This window comes from Camelus dromedarius, chromosome 27 (assembly GCF_036321535.1).
Source record: "Camelus dromedarius isolate mCamDro1 chromosome 27, mCamDro1.pat, whole genome shotgun sequence".
Classification (NCBI taxonomy): domain Eukaryota; kingdom Metazoa; phylum Chordata; class Mammalia; order Artiodactyla; family Camelidae; genus Camelus; species Camelus dromedarius.
The window spans coordinates 23,440,555-23,462,515 of record NC_087462.1 but is presented as its reverse complement, the minus strand read 5'-3'; the positions used below and the strand labels follow the sequence as shown (position 1 = coordinate 23,462,515).

Below are 21,961 nucleotides of genomic sequence, written 5' to 3'. Positions count from 1 at the left end.
CAGACTCATACAGAGAACAAACTTATGTTACCAGGGGGAAAGAGAGGGAGGATAAATTGGGAGTTCAGGATTTGCAGATACTACTATACATAAAATAGATAAATAAGGTCCTACTGTATAGCACAGGGAACTATATTCAATATCTTGTAATAGCTTATAATGAAAAAATACGTACATATATAAATGAATCACTATGTTGTACATCAGAAATTAACCCAACATTGTAAAACAACTATACTTCAATAAAAAAAGAATTTGTTTTCAAAAAGGATATTAAAGGTACTATAAAAATTATTACCAGCATGGTACTAGATATTAAAATAAAATCCCTATTAAGTCAGTAAGACTACAGCAGATAGAATTTGTTGAAATTTTTACAGGTACGTAAAGTTGGCTTGTCAAATATACAGAAACACAACAAGCTTTGAATCGATAAATTACTTGAGAACACAGATTAGGCTATATGAAAAAATCAAACTTCAGTTGTACAACTATAGAAAATCATTAACTAAAATGAAAAACAGATTGAGAAGAAATATTTATATCCAATAAGATAAAAGGATAATAGCTGTAAAGCATTACAATCCAGATAGTTTAAGTCAGCAATAGATACAGACACCAAGGCCACAGGAAAACTACAAACAGTAGACAAAGAGATCTCTTCAATAAAGTTGTATTAATTAAATCTTGTGGTAGCACCACGCACCTTTAAGAAAAAACTCAAAGGCCGCTCTCCCTTCTGACTGAGACAGCCTGCGCTTCATGGAGTATGTATCTCTCTGAATAAATCTACCTTTGTGCTGTTCTTTTTTGTTTGGCTGGTTTTTTGGTAGGGGAGGGTAATTAGGTTTATTTATTTATTTTTTGATGGAGGTACTAGGGATTGAACCCAGGACCTCATGCATGCTAGGCATGCACTCTACCACTGAGATATAGCCTCCCCCTGAATAAATCTACTTTTATTCAAAAAAGAAAAAAGAAAAAACTTAAAACATCAATGCTATTAAAGCTGGCTTGGTATCAAAGTAAGGAAAATGCTAGACTCACACACTATTTAGAACTGTGTAAAATGGTACAGTCCTTTTGGAAAGCCATACAGATTCCTGAGGTACAAAAAGTTTAACCCATTGCCCCGATAATTCCACTATCAGTAGTTTATCCTTAGGAAATAATTCCACAGACATTACTATGAAATAAGGAACCTATCAAGACTCTACTTGTAACTGTAATATCTACTCCACCAAACTAATTTCAATGGTTTAATTACCTGCAGTATAACACTTCAGCCCAAAAACTCTACTACGTTAAAAAAGCACGTTAAATGTAGAAATGTACTACCTCTCAACAACTGCTCTGCAATTCTTACAGATCATGCTATGGTGGCTGTTCTCTGATATGCTACTTATAGAAATAGATTCAATATATTTCAACTAAACCAGCTGCAATGTTAAGAAAAATGCCTTTAGCACAGGGAACTCTATTCAATATCTTGTAGTAACTTATGGTGAAAAAGAACATGAAAACAAATATATGTATGTTCCTATATGACTGAAGCCTTGTGCTGTACACCAGAAATGAACACAACATTGTAAACTGACTATACTACAAAAAAAATATTAAAAAAAGGAAAAATGCCTTTGGATACAAAATTCCAATGGCAATTAGCATGACAACAATGTCTATTATTTTTACTGGGTACAGATATAACTTGCACGCTGCCTACTTTCTACCAGGGATCCCCAACAGCTCCAATTACCACATCAAGAGAAATTAGAGATGACAAGGGGAATATACCTTCATCATTTACAAAGAAGGACTACCTTCAGATGCTTCCTGGTGTACGAGGGGATATCATATAACCAGTAATTACTTTTAATTTAATCTAATGCATAAATATGATTGTTCATCCTCCAAAATGGATTTTATCCTTCCAGCAATCTTTAACACAGTAGTATGGTATTTTATGTTAAGGTCACTGGAGATGTAAAAAGAACTTTAAAGGCCTTAACAAAGTAATTTCACCTAATAGCAGCAACAAGCACTAATATCTGTTCCAATTTATTAAGGGGAAACCACAAATGTATTATGATTGTATTGGTTCTCTAATAAATTATCTAAAAGTAGAAGCAATACGTAAAATTATGTTTTGTGTACAGACATTATAAAGAATGGAGATTAAAAGAGTGTTGATTATCTAGGATAAAGAACTCTCAAAACTCAGCAGTTAAAAAAAAAAAATCAAACAATCCAATTAGAAAACAGGCAAAAGACATGAATATCTTTCACCAAGAGGATATACAGATGGCAAATAATCACACAAAAAGATGTTCAACATCATTAGCTATCAGGAAAATGCAAATTAAAACCATAATGAGATTATCATTACCTAACTATCAAAATGGTTAAAACAAAGAGAGTGACAACATCAAATGATGGCAAGGATGAAGAGAAACTGGATCGTTCATACACTACTGGTAAGAATGTAAACAGCACAGTCACTCTGGAAATCAGCTTGGCAGTTTCTTGTAAAAGTAAACATGCCGTACCATATGATTCAGCAATCGTACTCTCGGGCATTTATCCCAGAGAAATGAAAACTTATGTTCGCACAAAACCTGTATGAATGTTCACAGCACTTTTACTTCTAATAGCCAAAAGCTAGAATAAACCCAGATGTCCTTCTACAGGTGAATGGTTAAACAAACCGAGGTATATACATATCACGAAATACTACTTAGTAATAAAAATGAATATTAATATACACATTAACTTGGATGAATCTCCAGGGAACTACACTAAGTGAAAAAACTCAATCCCAAAAGGCTATATACCATATGGTTTCATTTACAAACATTTTTGAAATGACAAATTTTAGAAACAAAGGATAGATTAGTAGTTGGCCAAGGCTGGAGGAGTAGCTGCCCAGAAAATGAGCGTAGTGTAAAAGGGCCACAGGAGAGATACTTGCAGTATCGAAACTGTTCAACATCTTGACTGTGGTGGTGCATATACAAACACAGGTGACAAAAAGGTAAAGAATTAAATACAGTACACACACACAAATAAGTACAAGTAAAGCTGGGGATATATGTATGGAATACATCCTTATAGAAATACAGAATTTTCTCTTGAAAAAAAAAAAAAATGAAGAAAACTGGCGACACCTGAATAAGATTGGTGGATTACATCAATATCCTGGCTGTGACAGCAGTTTTTGCAAAGCATTACTACCATTGCAAAAGCAGGCAAAACACACATGGGGTTACCTCCCACCACACACAAAAAAAAGTTTAAAGAGAAAAAAAAAATGAAATTTCTTTGTACTGTTTCTTACAACTAACTGCACATGAATTTACATTTATTTCAGTAATAAAAAAATGGAGATCTACCTACATATTCATATGAACAGATGTCCTTAACGTATTAACCAAAGTGTTTAATAATATGTGTATTAGGCCACCTGTGTTACCAAAAGATTAAAAAAAGGTTATCTAGACACAAAGAAAATTCTAATAAAATATTGAGTGAAAATGCGGGAGCATATGACAGGTAATAAAAATAAAGTTCTTTTTTTAATGTTTCACTTTTGACTTTTCTTTTACCATAAATATTTATTATTTTTCTAACTGAAGATTCATAGCAATTTGTCAAGAGGCTACATTTTGAGGTCATTAAAAAAGTTTCAGAAATGATTGTTCAATGAAAATCAAACCTACTACCAGAAAAGAGGTGAGGTCTCCTTTCAGTGGGCTCCCCTGAGAACCAGGGCAATGGAAATGAAACATTTATATCCATGACAAAGGACAACCAGGAAAAAGCAACAATGTAATAAAGATACACTACTTAATAGCTGGGGTACAGAAAGACAGTGAGCCTATGGCCCCAATTAAATTCTCTTGATTACTAAAATAAAAATTGATCAACTTCTTCTGATTATTAAACAAAAATAGAAAATGTCCAAAGTAGTTAATGCCCTTATCGTACCAATTAAGCAAGAAAAGTTTCGAAGAATAGAGGAAAAAGCAAAAATGCAAAGATATGTTTCCCAAAATTCATGACTCTTCCAAATGTGCATTTGCTTCTTGGCGTGTAAGAATAGGCATCATTTACTGAGCACGTGCTTCCAAACTAGCACCGTGCTAGCTGCTTCATATAAATTATCTTGTTGCATCCTCTCAACCGTGCAAGGTTGCACAGTATTAGCCCCATTTAGAGATGAGGAACTGGGCCCAGAGAGATTAAAGAGACTTCTACTAAACAGGAAGCCCAGTACACACAAGAGATCTGACCAACTATTATGATTTAATATCCTAAATTAAGAGATTAAACATGAGAATGGAGAGAAGAATAAATGCTTGAGATATATAGGGAGCATGAATTCAAAGCCCTTAGAAACTGAATGCACGAGGATGAGGTCCTATCAAAGAAGACACTGTATTTGGGTTTTGTTTGTTAGGCAAATGGGGAGAAGAGTTAGGCACTGAAGGTAAAGCTTTAACTAGAAACCTAGTATTTCTCATTTTGGAGGCCAGAGGTAATTTGTAGAAGACAGACTGAGAGAAAAACTATATGAAGACCTCATAGGAGAATGGAAATGAAGAAATAAGAGACTGGAGAAATCTGTATAATTTAGAAATAGCATAAAAAGTCAATTCTACAGCATGGAATACAAGGCCTATATTTACACTTTATGTCCTGACAACCCCACTCCTCTGAGATTCCTATCAAAGAATTTCTTGCCACCTGCACATGCTATTCCATCTTACTGGCTCGTTTGTGCTGAAATTATAACCTGTGAACCTCTCAGATTACTCCAGGTATGCCTTCCTCCACAATCCCACCGTACTGCTTTATGACACCTACCAGACCATGTGGTATTTTGTATTATCATTGTTTACACTTATCTTCCCCATACAGTAAAGTTCCTTAAAAGCACAGACTATGCCTTTCCTTTTTATACTAGCAGTGCCTGGCACAGAGGCAGCATTCAAATGCACCTTGATCATATAAACGAGTAAGTGACTCCAAGGTTTCCAGCCTTGAGAAGAACAGGAGGATGATGCCATCATTAAGACAGAAGGAAAAGCATGTTTGGCAATAAAAGAGGTAAGGTCAAACAACAAGTTTACTACAGAGCACAGGGAACTATATTCAGTATCTTATAGTAACCTACAATGGAAAAGAATATGAAAACAAATATATGTATGTATCATATGAAACATTGTGCTGTACACCGGAAATTGATACATTGTAAACTGACTATACTTCAATTAAAAAAAAATTTTTTAAAGACAGGGTCAAAAGTGAATAGATACAGGTGGAAGAGGAACTTGGCTGGCAATTTGAGTTTCCTGCTCTGAAGCTCACAAGTCAGGCCAAGGAAGTTTTCACATAGCAGAACCGCAGTTAAGTGAATCAATGCAAGCAGATGAGACTGCAGAGAATGAAGGAAAGAGAAGACAGTATTCTTTTCCTACCAGGACTGTTAAAAGCAGTGGTGGTCAAAACACTGTACATCTGGTAGGATAGGTATGGAGTGGGTCACTTGTGACTTATGAAAAGAGCAGTTTCAGGTGAGTGGAAAAGCCAATTGAAAAGAGCTTTAAAAGAAGAAAAAGGGAGATAACTCTTGCTTGAAGTTCACCAGTACAAAGGAAAGATAACTGGACAGGTTATAGAATAGAGGAAGATTCTTTTTTGGGGGGGCTAGGGTATTTATTCATTCATTCATTTATTTACTTATTTATTTATTTTAATGGCAGTACTGCAGAATGATAGAGGAAGATTCTTTTAGAGTAGGAAGTCATTCTGTTTTTAAGCAGTTACATTAGTGATGCAGTGGAGGTTGAGAATAAAGATCCCAGAGGGAAAGAGGAAGGAGTAATGAATAAAACCAGGTCCTCCAGCAAGAAGGACAAAGTCAGATAAAGAGCAGAAACTGAGAAGTGTGGAGACAGGAAAGGAGGGAGCAGGGAACTGCCCAAATGAGGAGGAGGGAAGAGGAGAGAACTCCTGAGGAATCATTTCTGTCTCAGGCACCAACATGACAAGTTCTGGACATCATCTGCACTCATCTCTCTCCTTCATTCCTCAAACTCTAAAAGGGCTGCCAATTTTCCTCCTCTGAAATAATCTTTCAGATTTACCCCTTTTCTTTCTACTACTGACTCTGCTCAGTTCTAAGTCTTAATTACTATTGCAACAGATTCCTACAGCCTAACATTGCCTCTACTCTCCCCCAGCCAAAGTTTTCCAAAGACAGATTTCATCATATCACTTCTCAGCTAAAATTCCTCAGTGGCTCCCAGTTCCTATCACATCAACACCAAATGCCATAGTCTGGATTTTTAGGCCCTATTACCTGAGGACACATATCCTACCCAGCAAGTACCTTCTGAAAATACTATGTTCATTTAATTCTTTTTATCCAAGGTACCCTTTTAAATCTAACCAAACCCAATCCACTCAAGACCAAATGAAGCTCCACTTCTTCCTTGAAGCCTTGACCACTATAGGTTTCATTCATCTCTTCACTCAACTCGTTAACCATTTAAATATCCATAGCACAGAATTAGAAATAGTCTGTGAGTATTTTCTGAATCTTTAGGATTGTACAATTGGGCTGGGGAAGGGTTAAATTTTCATAACACCAAGATATCTACTTTTAAACGGCCAAAAAAACAGTCTCTATTAAAACATCCATCCAATGGACAATACAGTGTCTGTCTCCACCTTATGAAGCACTAACTAGTATTACAATGCAAGTCAATTACAAGAAAAACCTGCAAACAAATCTGGGGAAAAAATGCTGTGTTTCTTAAACTCAGCGTAGTTAATAAAGAAGAACCACTCCAACCACTCCAATTTCAGGCAAGGAAAAGACGATCCAGGTCAACCAATAAACAAGTGACAACTAACAAGGGTAACAGGACAGGAGCTTCAAAGAGTGATGTGATGAGCATCAAAGGATTAAGAAGCGTTAGTGAGTGACAGTGGAGGGAGGGTAAGACAAGACTGGCAAAATATCAGTAATTCTTAAAGCTAGGTGAGGAGTACAAGGAATTTCTATTTTCTCTTCTTTGGTATACACTTGAAATTGTCCATAGTGGGTATTTTTTAAAAGAGAATCTTAATAAAACTGATTAAGTTCTTAAATTTTTACAAAACTTTATCCTACTTAGAACTGATGATGGGAAAATGAGTCAAAACAAGTACATCATCTCCCTACTGTACAATTCTGCTGCACAAAGTTTTTAAAAATTGATTTGATTCTTGCCTTATAACAGATAGTTGCCATCATAATCAAAATTTTGATAAAGGTTTAAAACATATGTTCATAACTCTTATTTTTACTTTTCAATACAGAATCCTAAATAAACCTTTTTCTCCCTATTTACTTATGAAATTTTAGTCCCCTTTTTAGTTACCTTCTTTAGATAAAAAGGAACACCAGCATAACATGTTCGTCAAACCATCCCGGAGGCTGGCTACATCCCGAGAACTTTGAGGATTCCCAAATTCATGAATACCGCCACAGCATAAATTATTTCTATTTACATTTATCTCCATAAAAATATCTAAGTGAGAAAGAGTAGAAAACAAACAACGGCTGCCAATCAGCCTAGTGAGAAACCCAGGAGTTACTTTAGGCCCAGGCAAGTGTCGGAGACCTTCAAAAGTCACTAAAGAAATCCAGCAGTACTCACGTGATTCTGTGATTTCAAGGGTTTCAGTCTTGTCTCCCAACAATCTCAAGCACCTTTAAGGTTGATCTCTGTCTACTCTACATCTGTTTTTACTACAAGGCCATGAAAACCGAATGAGACAATACAGACCAAAGCACTTAATAAACTGTAAGTTATTGCCGGTTTTACTTGGAGCTCTGGGGACCAACATTCCTTGAAGATTTTATCAAGCACTTACAATGTACAAAGCACTGTATATGCACGTTGGCAGAAATTAAACATTACCAACCCTGTTAAACATAAAAGCACCAGGTCAGGATTTCTAACTATAATGACAACCATTTCTGTATGCAGAGAAAATAATAGGAGAGCACATGAGGGTAAACCGAAGAGGCTGCTCGTTTATGACAGGAGGCAAACAGACTGCTGAGAGCTAGAAGTACAAGACGACCGGCAGTATGATGTTGTTAAATTATGCGTCCTTCTCTAATTCCAGACAGGGGGCTTGAAACTCTTAATAATTACTCTTACTCTCCCCAAGAGAATCTTATTCTATCACAATATTACAGGCAGAAAAAAAAGCAAATAGCATTTGCTAAAGATTTCCTAAAGTTTCTAGCCCTGAGCATAGAATCTAATACAGAGTAAGTGCTCTCTATACCTGCTGCATCAACGAATCCATTGTGAACAGTCTGAATACATCAATGGTGTGTAACTATATAGAATTATTTTTAATTACACCATTCCCAAGCTCATTGTTCTGCTAAATTTGCATTTTGAGATTGACCTCACTTATTTAAATCCTCAGTTATAAAATATCAAAGGCGAAAATCAAAGCAATAGATTTCATCCACAAGGAAAGGTTTAAAAGAATAAAAATACTTGTTTTAAGCTCTAGGCTTTAAGCAATTTAAATTTGCTGCCTGAAAAAAATTTTTCTACATTTATACAAGGTTGTTAACTCCCATTTCAGATGCATAACATACTTTCCAAAGGCTCCAGTATTTTCAGTATTTTTGATTGTTTTTAACAGAAACCAATTCTCCACTGACATCTTTGGTAAGAACCAGTCAGATTTATATTTAGATGTCTGTACTTCTTGAGAAACATCTATCTCCACCATCAGATCTAAGTTTTTATGTCAATACGAAGACAAAACTACATATGTGTAAAGTAAATTTCAATGTGAATGCAAGAAGAATTTGTCTGAGCTGCCAATAGGTTACCAGCCCAGCCTATCCATCCTAAAAAATATCGAGGATAATGCAGACTCAAGATAACTACCCAAACAAATTTTTAAAATCTGGAACTGCCAAGCTAAGAAATCAAGGAGTACTAAAGCATATTTAAGATATGAATCAACAGAAACAAAAGCGACACACCCACATTCTCACTCTAACTTTAAAGAACAGCACGGCTATGGTAAAATGAATGTTTAATGTGCCCAAAAGGATCACCACACATCATAAATTTTTGCTTATTAAATCTTTACATAGTATTTCAGGGACATTTGTTGGGGGAGGAGAGAGGTGCTCTTGGTGACATTACAGGTGACCATGACTATGTGTCTGGGCAAAAACAAAATCAGAATCAAATATTTAAAGCTGAAGGGAATCTTTTAACAATCAAGTCAGTTCAGATTTTAAAAGTGATTAAACTGAGGCTACGAGAAGTCAACTGGTCATTTACCTAACTAGGAACAGAAGAAATTCTACATAAGATCAAGTTTTTTTTCATTTTATCATTTACCACCCTCTAACAATAGTACGTAGCACTATCGAGTAACAAATTACCTTTTTTTCCCATTTCTATACACATAAACACATACCACAAATATATATATACACTGCAAAATTTAAAACTAGAAAAGGTTCAAGTGTCTTCTCTGATGGTGTCAGTTACCTACAGCTTAAGAGGCTGTACAACAGGTAGTTCAGAAAAATTAGCCTAATTTAAATTTTGACTGATGTCCATGAAGGCCTTCTCATGTTAGCTACTTCGAATGTGTATCCAAAATGCACCTCAACCTGCAGCAAGTCACTCTATCAACTAAAAATATAAGCCATGACTTACGCAGAAACAGGACTCTGGGTAATTAATTGGTTCACCTTAACTCATAACACTAGCAAGCCAAAGCCCACTTAAAAAAAAAAAAAAAAAGCTGAACAAATGTATTCCTCCATCTTGAAAACTTAAATCTGAACTCAATCAAATGCCCCTAAAAGTTTAACTCTTAGCCAGTCCTCAATGGAGATTTAACCAGGAAAATCAGAACTCATACAACAGAGATAAATTTAAAAATCAAAGTAAAACTTCCCCAAAGAGCTTATCAACAACAATAGGCTTTCATCCGTGAACTGACAAGCAACCAAAACCCGATTAGTTATAATTGGCTTTTATAGTTTTCATAGTTTCCCTTTACGTTGCCTGTATATATACACTTATGTATATATTTAAGTTGTACCAAAAACTGCTTACAAATGGCAATTCCTGTGAAGTAGATGATGATGAAGTTCCAGGTAATTCTAGCATGTTTCCTAATGTACTGGTACTGGAGTCTGGATCATCCTGAAAAGATAAATTTATTGAGTTTAATTGCTCTTCTATGGTAACGTTTGTATCTCCTAGTGAAAAAGGGGCTGGGAGAAGGGCTGCTTTTCCTTTGCTGCCGTCCACTTCATTTCTTTGCTTATTTTTCTGTGTTTCAGTTTGAGGAGCTAATGGCAAGAATGGCGATTTGACTGCACCATGTCTACTCCCTGGTGTGCTGTCTTGTTCATTTCCCATGGCCACGTCTACATCATTCTCTGATTTAGGCTCATAATTGCAGGTGGCATTGGTCTGAGTTTCCTCAAAGATCTCCTCTATACTCTCATCCTCTGTGACTGGCTGTTCTGGGTCCATTTCAGAATCTACATCGTCCACACAAGTAAAATTCTCAAAGTGCAGAAAGCCATTCTTGACAGTCTTTGTTACTTTTACCTGGAGTTCAGGGGAGTTATTACAAGAGGGCTCCTGTTTCATAGCAAGTGCTGTTGGACCACCAGGACTCAAGGAAGTGCAAACAATTGGCGACTGAGCTGTTGAATCACTTTTTTCAGGGTCTTGAAAGGATTCTGATCCATCAGCAGACCCATTTAAATACTCTACATTGATCATGGAGGCCAAATCCTGTAGTCTCCGCAGTGGAATGTAACAAGATGGAGAATCTTGTCCATAAGCATTTTGGGATGTTCCACTGGCAGTCGATAACTGCATAGTACACCCATTAAGTGGCTCAGAAAAATTGGATTGACCATTACCGAAAGGGCTGTCCTTGTCTTCAGGGGCATCTAAATTCACTGGATTGGAAAAGGGCAGCAGACAATTTCTTCTAGATAGTTCACAGGTCTGATCCATCCTGGGCCAGCATCAACCTGGAATCCAAAAACACGGCAATTAATCTGAGTTAACAGGCCATTTGACTCTTATCTTCAAAATGGCAGCCACTTCAAGGCCTAGTGGCCTCGATGCCTTTCTGCTGCACTTCCATGGGCGGAAAAAGTTCCCCAGCTGACGATGGAAAAATGGCCTCGGTGAGCCTCCGCAAACTCCATCTTCCTGGAGCTGGGCAGATCTTGCCACATGGAAACAGCCCGTCCCTTTTTCCTGCACTGCAGACTGGTGGACAGTTGGGCTGGTCTAAAATTAAAATCCCTTTGGCAGTAGAAATTTCCAAATCTCAAACAAGAATCGTCCTTCCCCTCCCCCGCTGGGGGTCCAGCGGCCAGATCTCTCCAATGGAGGGGGCTGTAGGGTTCGAGGGGGGGGGCTCCCGGACGCTGCACAAAAAGGTTACCCCCCCATCCTTCCTGGCTCGCTCGGGCGCAGCGGTCACAATAGGGCTGCACCCTGCGCCCCAGCCGGCGCCGGAGCCTTTGCAGCGGCCGTGTCCAGGCCGCAGGCGAGTCGGCCGAAGCGGGTGCACCCGAAGCTCGCCTTCCTGACTGCAGGCCTGCTCGGTCCACGGCTGCAGGGCCCAGAGGCCGGAACGCGGCAGGGGGAGAAACGGAGGCAGCCGGCGAAGCCAAGTCAGGACAGCAGCAGCTGCTACAGCTTGACAAACATGGCTGCTGCCGACGCCGCCGCCGCCTGCCCGGGCCGCGCTCCTTCCCGCAGCGGCGGCAGCACCTCCTGGCCGAACCGATCGCACTTATCAATATTCAGCAGCAAGCAAAGTTTGCTGCAGGAGGGCAGCCGGCCCCGTGCCCCCAGCCGGCTACCTGAGGGGAGGCGGAGGCCGAGGTGCGCGCGGGAGGCCGGCGGGGCACGGGCCGCGCGGGGAGGAAGTTCGCGGCGGCCCGGCCGGCTAGGCCTGAGCCCGGTTGGTAGTGATGGAGGGGGAGGGGGCCTGCGGCTGGAACGCCGCCGGCCACCAACCCTGCGCCGCGCCCGGCCCTCTCCCGCGCCCCTCACCTCACGGCCACCACCATCTTCCCCGCCCGGCCGCCTCCTCCCTCCAGCTCGCGCCTGCCCGCCGCCTACCCCAGCGCACTAGTTACCGTGCCCCGCGCCCCCTCCCGGGCCGGCTGGGGGGAGGGGGTGACCCTCATTACACTGGGGCGCGAGCGGGGCGGTGGGGAGAGCGCGGAGCCGCTCGCCGCACCCCCCTCCCCCCGCGTCTCTCTTCAGGGGAGAAGGCAGCAAGCGCGACCTGCCCCGGCCTATTCCGCCGCCGCCTCCTCCTCCTCACACCCCCACCGCGCGCGCCCCCGCGGCGGCGCGTGCGACCGAGCGCCTCGCGCCGGCCCGCGTGCGGCTGGGGCCCCGAGTGCGCGCGCACCCCTTCCCCCACGGCGCGCGCTCCGTCGCTTCACTCTTCGGGGTTCAGGGCGGGTGAAGTCGGGCTTGCGAGCGCGCCGCCCAATCAGTGGAGCCGCCGCTGCCGCCCCCTCCCCTCCCCCTGCGCGCCCGCTCGCGGCCCGGGCCTACGGGCCGGCCCGGCTGCCCGGGCGGGGCCTGAGGCGGGCTCCCCAGGGGCCTCGCGCGCCTCCCTGGAGTGTCCGGGCCTGCGGGCGTCGTGGGTGGCACTCCAATCCCCTCACCTACCTCGGGGCGCTGCGCCAGCCCCGGGCTGCACCCGGTTCCAACACCCTACGGGTCTCAAGCCCCAGCCCCGGGGGCACCTGGCCGAGCTGAGGCCTGTCCGACCGCCCCGCCAGCCCCGTTCGGGCCCGCGTCAGTCCCGGCCTCCATCTTAGGTTACAGCCCGGGTTCCCCATCCACTGGGCACCTGCACTCAGCCCGCTCGGCTCGGCCCGAGGCCAAGGCAACCCCCCTTCTACCGCGGGGCTCACCTGGGGGCTTGGGCTGGGGTCTTCGAAGCCTCAGGCCCCGAGCAGGCGCGGTCGCAGGTGAACCCCCTGCCCGGCCGCACCCCAAGCCCACACCACCACCACCACCACAGACCAAGCTGAGCAGGAAACAAAATGGAGGCAGCAGCTCGGGTCTGCCTCCCCGAGCCAAGCCTGTGCAGCCCCAGGGCTCCCTCCAGCCGCAGGCCCGACGCCCGCGAGGCAGGGGGCTGGCTCGTCCCGGGCACCAAAGGCAGCAGCCTTAGAGCAGCGCAGACAGGCCGGGGACTCGGCCCTGCGGTCCCCACAGCCCCTCACCCACCACCCCTTCCCTTCCCCCTCCCCCGCATCCCTCTCCCTCCCCCTGCCCGGCCGTGCGGGGTGAGCGGCTCCCGGGAGCCGGGTCGGGTCGGGTTACCCGCCTGGGCACTGCCCGCCCGGCCGTGGCCTCGGCAGGGGGATGAGGCCCGGCGACCCCCGCGCTGAGCCCACCCCCCCACACCCGAGCCGGGCAGCAGCAGCCTGACAGCGCGCCCGCACCTCGGCCTGCTGCCGTGCGGCCCCCGCCCAGTGAGGCCGAGTCCCCGGCCCGGGCACCGCCGGGACGAAGCTCCCTCACCACCACCCCCGGGCCCAGGGGTCCTCGCTGCCTCGGGCGGGGCGAGGGGAGCGCTGGGGGAGGGGTCCACTAATCCCTGCACCGCCTCCCGCGCCTAGTCCGGGTCTGGGCCTGGCACCGGGACTCCGGCCCGGGGCACGGGCGGGCGTCGGTAGGTGCGTGCGCGCCAAGCAGGGGACGCGGGCTGGGGGCCCGGAGGGGCCGCGCCTCGCACCGTGGACGCTGCAGTTCTCTGCACCCAGGCAGATGGCCCTCTCGTGCCACCTCCGCCCGGCGCAGGCCTCCTGCTCCGCAGTCCTGCTCCCGGGGGAGCGCGCGCCTCGCCCCTGCGGGCCAGGCATCGGGACCCCGGCGGAACAGCTCTGGGAGGGCGGACCGCGGGGCTGGCCCCGCCAAGCCTGCTGGCCTCATCCCTAGCCTGGGGCGCTCTGCTCTCAGGCGCCTGGCACCTCGAGGCCTGCACCCAGCGCCCGGGGCCCCACAGGACCGGCCTTAGAACGGCTGCAGCGTGTCCAATCACCAAAGACAGGACAAGGGCACGTGGGAACCCAAACCCAGCCTGACCCGCGACTCTAGCCCCCCAGGCCCTTCCCCTAACCCGATCCAACCCCTTCGCCCCTGGGCTTGCTCCCCGACAAATAGCTCACCTCGGGACCTATCTGGTCCCTAGCGCGCTAAGCGCATCCTCGCTATTCAGAGAAAACCACAATCGACCGCCATAAAAATTCCGCCTCCTCCAGAAAGCCTTCAGTGATTAGAGCTCACTCCATCTCAAAGCTGAGGGCGCCGCCCTCGAGAGCCACGTGACTACCATTCCTCCCAGGGCTTAGTAAATGTGCATAATTATTGCCCCAGTGGAGAATTTACCCGCTGCCCTTCTATCAGTTAACCATGAGCCCACCTGGAAGAAAGGCCACTTTCGGCGTTGCCCCGCGCGGTATTGGCTTTGGCGTGAGGCTCTCTAAACTCCCTCCTTCAGCCTTCCCCAACTTCGGGATGAAGACCCCGAAACTAGCCCCGGTAGGCTTGGAGCTCAGGATGCCTCCTGCTCTCCAAGGCCCACAGACCAAAGAGACAAGCCAAGGAGATGCACAAGTAAACAGGACCTTACCACATCGAAGTGCTGAGATGCACGCTCTACCAGACAGCAAGCAGGCTTTCTCGGAGGGGAGGTGCCCCCTGGAAGCAGAGTGAGGAGGTGGGCACAGACCCCAGAGAGCCTCCTGTTGAAGAGAATGTGGTACCCCGAACTGTTCACAGGGGCAAAATCAGGTTGGCAGTGTTCTGTGTGCTAGGACCAGCCAGAGAAGAGCCGGGTCTACACCCCAGGGTCCCGCCCTAAAGGGACCCGCCCTTTGTTCTGCTAAGGAGTGACTCCTGCTAATCCCTTCTAGGCAGTTCAGTGGGGGAGCTCTGACTGGTTCCTTCTTCACACCTAATAGTTGGAGCGAATGTTTTCTGACTGACAATTACCCCCTGCCCGTTGCCGCACGTCATCCAGGTTACTCTCAACGTTTTACTTTCCCAGGACCATTCTGAGGGCTGCCACTGCATGACCTTGATCCAATCGTTTAACAGCCCCAAACCTCAGTTTCCTCACCTGTGATTTCCACTGCACAGGGGACTGCGAGGATCCTGAAGGTAAAGGTAAGTGTTAGGGGCCTGTACAGACAAAGCACTTGATGAACGCTGAAATGCATTTCTTTGCTTCCTTCAGTAACCATTTCCTGCATTCCAGGCAGTATTGCTGGGTGATGGGGAAACAAAGGATGAGATGCCTGCCTTAGGAAGCCCTAGCCTCAAGAAAAGACTATTTCATAAAGGTGAAGTGGGGCAGGGACAATGGGTCCTCCCAGAGCTGACCTCTGGACATCACTGTCCTTCAGGAAGCCCTCTCTCCAACCTACCAGGCCCTGTGGAATAGGAGAAGGGGCTAACGGGGGACAGGCTGCTGGAAATGAACAGCTTACTGACAGGTCTGGGGGAGAAGAAAGGAATTCCAGGGAAAACCTCTTGGACTTTCCTGAAGTGACCTCAGGGGTCCCTTCCTGCCTCTTAGAGTGGAATTTGGCTGCAGAGATCTCGTTCACAGCAGCCCCCTCTGGAGCCTCCCCATTTAGCAGGCCCTGGCCAAGCACCTCTTGTGTGTTGTAATAGCAGTGGGCTGCAGGGACCATGTTCTCACAAGGACACTGGCTCCTGAAGGTGGGAAGAAGGGAAAGGGCTGTGGCCTGCCCTCCTTGTCTGGACCTGTGCCTCCCATCCTTAAGATAGAACCGATAAATATGTGCCAAGTCTCTGCTGTGTACCAGGCACCATGCTGGGCACTTGACCTGCGTTAATTCTTTTAACCCTTGAGCGATCCTGTGAAGAATGAGATCCAAAAGATTCAGCCCTTCCGAAAGGTCTCAGAGCCCTGTCACCTGGTGTGATCAGTTTCACACCCTCTGCTCTTAGCCTGCAGCACACCTTCCATTTACTTCCAGACACTATGAGAAGGCCCAGCACACATCTTGCCCACAGGTGCTCAGGAATTTGAGTGTTAGGCAAAGTGAGATTACCTTAGCTTCAGTTTCCTCATCTGTAAATCGCCCTTACTGATGGCTCCTACCCTGCTGAGAGATACCTGGGGAGACATTTGACCAGTGTACAGTGACTCTTTTTTTCTTGGAACTGCCCTGTCTCTCATTTATTAACTCAGCAGACATTTACTGAGCTCCCCCTCAGAGCCTTGTGGGAAAGACAGAGAAGTAGTAACAAAGTCGAGGGCTGAGCACAGAGAGAGAAACCAGAGGTGCTGGGGGAGCTGGGGAGGCCTCAGAGACAGGGAAGGCCTTCCATGGAAGTGACATCCAGGAGTCAGAAGGGTACACAGGAATAGCCTATAGAGGAGGCAGAGGTTCCAGCGGAAGAGCCCAGGGAAATATTGGGCTTTGGAAGAACTGAACAGTGTGGCCAGAGGCTAGTGTGTGGTGGGAGTGGTGGAGGTGATGGGCGCAGTAAGAGACCTCAGATGAAGATGGAAGATGGGGAAAGCCACAGAGGCCTGGTGGTGCAGGGCCTTGCTGGCCAAGTTAAAGAATTTAGGCTTTATCTGGAGGGCAGCAAGGAGCCATGTAAGGTTAAGGAGCAGGTTAAGAATCCCATTTGTGCAGTAGAAAGCTCACTCTGCCAGTAGTGTCCAGAAGAGATTGTTACCTCCTCTGGAAATACAAGGGCCTTGCCTTGGGACATGCTAGGACTGTCTTGTTCCAGTAAGAGTGGTGGCTTCTCCTCTTCTGTCCCAGCTACTCTGCATGACACCCTCTCATTTAATAGTGCCCTCTCATGGGCACTATTGATATCCACATCTTCCATACGGGAAATGTGACCTGCTCAGAGCCAAACTCCCAGCCCCAACACCCGGTTCATGCTCTTCATCCCCACTGGACAGGAGCAGTACCTGCTTTCTGATGAAACAGCCAGTTTGGGGGGTGGTATGGAGGCCTTTGGCCATCAGTCCCAAACACTGCTGGCGAACACCCCAGCCATCCCTTGTGATGGATCCAGGAGTTATTTCCTTCCTTTCCCACCCACTGGTTCCCCAGAACTGGATCAGGCTTCCGCTTAAGATCAACGAAGTTTTGGCCATATCTGAAGCCATACAGCTCTCCAGTAATTTCCTTCCTGCGCATACCAGGTTTCTGCAGCTAACCTGGCCCTGAAGCCCCAGCCCCAAGGACTCAAGCTTTGCCTTCAAGTGTTCTTTCTCTCAATTATTGTCTTTTGAAATCCCCGTGTATAGGGGCCACCAGTCCCTGCCCTTCTGCCCTCATCACGTCCCCAGCTTCCCAGTGTCCTCACTGTGCCAGGACAGGCCACATTCCATCCAGCCTGTGCTCATGCTAGCCCCTATGTCTTTCCCCCTAACTGTCATGCAAACTCCTACTCATCCTTCAGACCCAGTTTAGAAGATCCCTCCTCCTCCTCCCAAGTCTTCCCTGATCCCATCCCTGCAGGCATTTTTTCCCTGAATGAGCTCCTGCAGTAACTATGGACCTTCCAGATCTGGTCCCAGCCAGTTGGTGAGCCCCTTACAACAAGACACAGGGCATTTACTTCTCTGACCTCCAGTGACAAGCCCAGGACTGTGAGGCTTGGAGTAAGTGCTGGGGAAACACTTCCTGATGCCTGATCTACCCCCTCAACTCATCTCCAAGTCTCTGTCTCCAACAGACAAAAGAATTATGGCTTCATATGGTCCAAATGGGTTGCATAAAACTCAAACCCTCCCTAAAAGGATTCAGGGATGTTTGGGGAACACACAGGCCTCTGTCCCAGACAACACTTTCAGAAAGTTTAAGAGAGCCTATAGGATCTACAGTCAGATAGACATGGGTTCAGATTGTAGCCAGGACCACTTACCAGTAAGTCCCTTCCCCTGCCTGAAATTCACAAATGGGGTGGTTGTGTAGATTAAGTATGTGAATGTAGGCCTGGCCTGGTGCTAGGCCCCACACAAAGCAGTGCTCAGTAGACACCGCCTTTAGGATGTCACTAGCCTCCCCAACCCAACAGGTCAGCCTTCCCTCCCCAACCCCCAACCTCTCCTTCTCTGAGCGCTTGGTTTTTCAGATGCACCCTTAGCCTCCAGACAGTCACTTCTGAACACATTGATTCCCAGGGGAGGAGGGGGAAGTGGAAGACTGCTGGGCTCCGGGAGGGATGCAGTTAGAGGAAGGGGGAGCTCTGCAGCCTGTGGTCAGGAAAGTGGCTGTACCTTCTGCCTGCCTAAGGGTCACCCTTTACGCCCACCCATTGTCTCCCTGCAAAAATGGACATTATCCTATTTTACAGATGAAAACAGAGGCTGAGAAAGAAGCAGTGGCTTGTAAAAGGTCCTGCTCTGGCAAGTGGTAGAATGGCTCAGAGTTTATACCCAATAATTGCTCGATAAATACTAAAGGAGGTCAGGTAGATAAAGGCAGAGATGAGACACTGGGGTAAGAGTTTAGTAAAGTGGATGGTCTTCCAAATTTTTTGATCAAGTACCCCTTTAAAGAAATTCAAGACAATATATATATATAACCTACTCACATTTGAAAAATTGGCACCTAATTTTAAGTCGTATATTATAAGTAATATAATTTTTGGTGTACTATATATGTACTTTTTTTTTTTAATGGAGGTAGTGGGAATTGAACCCAGGACCTGGCACATGCTAAGCATATGCCTTACCACTGACCTATATCCACCACACCCTATATGTTGCTTTAAATATATCTTAATCAAAACCTTGAGGCTGTAGCTTCAGCTCTATTAACTTATAGAAAACGTCTTTCCTGTGTCTAAAATCGCAAAACCAGGCCCCATCATCAAATCCCTAAGCCAACTCAGACAGATTTTTTTTTAAATATAAGAATATGGAACACTTTACGAAAGTGCGTATCATCCTTGCACAGAGGCCATGTTAATCTTCTCTGGAGTGTTCCAATTTTAGTATGTGTGCTGCTGAAGCGAGCACTCAGACTGATTTTCAATTGGAAAAGATTTGACTCCATTTCTCAATTAAAACCAGCACGTTCACGTGCGTCCCCATGACAACCGTCCCCCTGCTGGGTTCTGATTCTAGGACTGACAGACAAGGCCAAAGCCTTGCCCTGAGTTTACTGGGTGAAGCAAGTCATTCAGAAGCTCTAAGGGCTCTCCAGCACCCACTCTCCAGAGGCGCCCTGCCCAGGGAGATTCATCTGGTTAAGATGTGGCTTTTCTCTTCCGTGGGAAGCCATCTGAAAGGAGAACTGGAGAGAAGTGTTTTCTCAGGCAGATCAAGGATTTCAGAGGGAAGTTAAAGGTCTGGGAATTTGTACCCTTCACTCCAACCATGCTCAGATTAATCTGGAAAATCTTCACATCCCCCAGGGTGAAGACCTTGGGTAAAAACCATGATTGGAAAACATGTGGCTGTGTAGAACAGGAGGCAGGACTGTTGGAGAGGGCGAAGGAGGGAGGGCTTTTTCTAAAGACAGAAGAGACTCCATCTTGTGTAAACCATTCCACCTCAGGGCCTGTGTTCCTGTGTCTGGAAGACTCTGCTCCCAGCTCTGCCAGGATTCTTTCCATCTACCAGCTAGAATCCCTCTTCAGACAGGCCCACCTGGCTCCTCCCTCACCTTGAGGACCCCTCATTGACCCCAGGGCACACTATCACATCTCCCTGCTCAAGTAACTTACAGCAATGACCGTCCTCTGAAATTGTCTGATTTTTCCTACTTATTTTCTTTTTATTGAGATATAACTCATATACCATAAAATTCACCCTTCTAAAATGTACAATCCAGTGGTTTTTAATACACTTACAAAGTTGTGCAGCCATCACCACTGTCTAATTCCAGAGCATTTCATCACCTAAAGAGAAGCCTTGAGCCCATTAGCAGTCACTCCCCTTACCCTCCCTCCCCCTAGGCCCTGCCAACCACTCATTACTCTCTGTCTCTATGGATTTGCCTGTTTTGGACATGTCATATAAACCGAATCATACAATATGTGCTCTTTTATGTCTGGTTTCTTTCACTGATCATAATTTTTTCTAGGTTTATCCATCATGTAGCATGTATCAGTACCACATCCCTCTTTACGGCTAAATAATATTCCATTCTGTAGAGATGCCACATTTTGTTTATCATTTGGTATTTTGTGTATCAGTGATGTTTTCATTTTGGGGCCAATGTTGCTATGAACATTTGTGTACAAATTTTTGTGTGGACATCTATATTCTTTTATTTTGGGTATATATTTAGAGGAATTGTGGAATTGCTGAGTCACTTTTTGAGAAACTTTTTGAAGAATGTTACCAAATTGGCTGTACCATTTTACCTATCCATCAGCAATGTATGAGGGTTCCGATTTCTCCACATCTTTACCAACACTTGTTATTATCTGCCTTTTTGAGTATAGTCATCTTAGTGGGTATAGAATGGTAGCTCATGGTGGTTTTAACATGCCTTTCCCTAACAACTAGTGATGTTGAGCACATTTCCTTGTGTTTACTGGCCATTTGTATATCTTCTTTCAAGAAATGTCTATCCGGGGGGGGAGGGTATAGTGGTAGAGTGTTTGCTTAGCATGCATAAGGTCCTAGGTTCAAACTCCAGTACCTCCAGTAAAAAATATATTAAAAAATATATAAATAAACCTAATTACTCCCCCCTAATAAGTCTATCCAGATTCTTTGCATATGTTTTAAATTGGGTAATTTGTCTTTTTTGTTGTTGAGTTGTAAGGGTTCTTTATGTATTCTGGACACAAGTCCTTTGTGGATATGAGATTTACATATTTTTTTCCCATTCTGTGGGTAGTGTTTTCATTTGACAGTATCCTTTGGAAACAAAGCTTTTAATTTTGATGAAGCCCAATTTAATCTATTTTTTCTTTTGTTGCTGTGCTTTTGGTTATCTAAGAAACCACTGCTTAATCCTGGGTCATTAAAACGCACCCCTATGTTTCCTCCTAAGACTTTTACAGTTTTAGCCCTTACATTTAGGACTTTGATCCATTTTGAGTTAATTTACTGTAGCGTGAGACATCCAACTTCATTCTTTTGCATGGGGGTATCCAGTTGTCCCGATAACATTTTTTAAGAGACTGTCTTTCCCCATTGAATAATGATCTTGGCACCCTTGTCAAAAAATCAATTGACAAAAGAAGCATAGATTTATTTTTGAAATCTCAATCTATTCCACTGATCTGTTCCATTGATCTCAATCTATTCCATTGATCCATAGATCTGTCTTTATGCCTGTACTACACAGTCTTAATTGCCTGATTTTTTTTAGTCCACACCCCCATCTTTCTAGAATGGAAGTTCAGACTTGTTCACTGCTGTGTTCCCAATGCCTAGAACAAGGCCTGGTGCAGAGAAGATGCTTGATAAATATTTGTGGGTTTGAATGAATAAATCCTCGAATGAGTACAATGCTTTTGGGAAGAAGCCAATTGAGAGGGAAAGCTGAAGGTACAGTAATGAGAGGTCACTGAGGTCAAGGAGGTGCAGGGTGTATGAATGGGGTCATGGGTTGGGGGATGGGCCACAGAGCAGAGGAGAAAACCCCTTATCCTCTGAGACATGTAGGGAAAGGCAAGGAGAGGACTGGCCTCAGCCATGTTTCAAGTGGGAAGGGAAGGAAGTTGAGAGAGGTCCCACCCAGTATCTCTGTTTTCTCCAGAGATAGGAAGTGAGAGGGAAGGGAGGGGCTTCAGGCTCAAGGAAGCTGAGGACAGCGGAGTGACCTTAGGGCCCATGTCCAAGGTTGGACCTAACCAGTGGGCGCCCTCCACTCATGATT

General features: G+C 45.2%; 2 protein-coding genes and 1 non-coding gene across 9 annotated transcripts in view; 1 reads left to right on the top strand and 2 right to left on the bottom strand.

The window, feature by feature from the left end:
• The window catches only part of NSD1 (nuclear receptor binding SET domain protein 1), a 121,852-nt gene extending 108,703 nt beyond the window's left edge, over positions 1-13,149 (bottom strand). For 2 of the 7 annotated variants that reach the window (XR_004131995.2, XR_010378123.1), the window contains exons 1-2: positions 12,227-12,447; positions 10,164-11,101 (exon numbers count right to left, since the gene is read on the bottom strand). Coding sequence is in view for 5 of the 7 variants with exons in the window: in XM_064480126.1 (XP_064336196.1) it covers positions 10,164-11,084 (921 nt within the window). In the remaining 2 variants the exon portion in view is untranslated. Of the gene's footprint in view, positions 1-10,163; positions 11,881-12,226; positions 12,448-13,021 lie in introns of those variants that run through there. The other 5 variants (XM_064480128.1, XM_031437866.2, XM_064480126.1 and 2 more) reach the window with 5 other exon arrangements.
• LOC135319435 (basic proline-rich protein-like) lies at positions 11,195-13,284 on the top strand. The gene is made up of 4 exons (XM_064479576.1): positions 11,195-11,260; positions 11,416-12,215; positions 12,357-12,560; positions 12,702-13,284. The coding sequence occupies exons 1-4, from the start codon at positions 11,195-11,197 to the stop codon at positions 13,282-13,284; spliced, it is 1,653 nt and encodes a 550-aa protein (XP_064335646.1).
• Positions 13,285-19,033: 5,749 nt separating this feature from the next.
• On the bottom strand, positions 19,034-19,140 carry LOC116148542 (U6 spliceosomal RNA). The gene has a single exon (XR_004132073.1). It is a non-coding gene; the product is annotated as a U6 spliceosomal RNA (small nuclear RNA).
• Positions 19,141-21,961: the final 2,821 nt, after the last annotated feature.

Bases quoted from the DNA above. Each gene is read 5' to 3' on its own strand.
- LOC135319435 (XM_064479576.1), top strand. From the start codon at position 11,195: ATGCCTTTCTGCTGCACTTCCATGGGCGGAAAAAGTTCCCCAGCTGAC. The intron at 11,261-11,415 runs GTGAGCCTCCGC...ATCTCAAACAAG, and splicing joins ACGATGGAAAAATGGCCTCG to AATCGTCCTTCCCCTCCCCC. The intron at 12,561-12,701 runs GTGAAGTCGGGC...CGGGCTCCCCAG, and splicing joins CTCTTCGGGGTTCAGGGCGG to GGGCCTCGCGCGCCTCCCTG.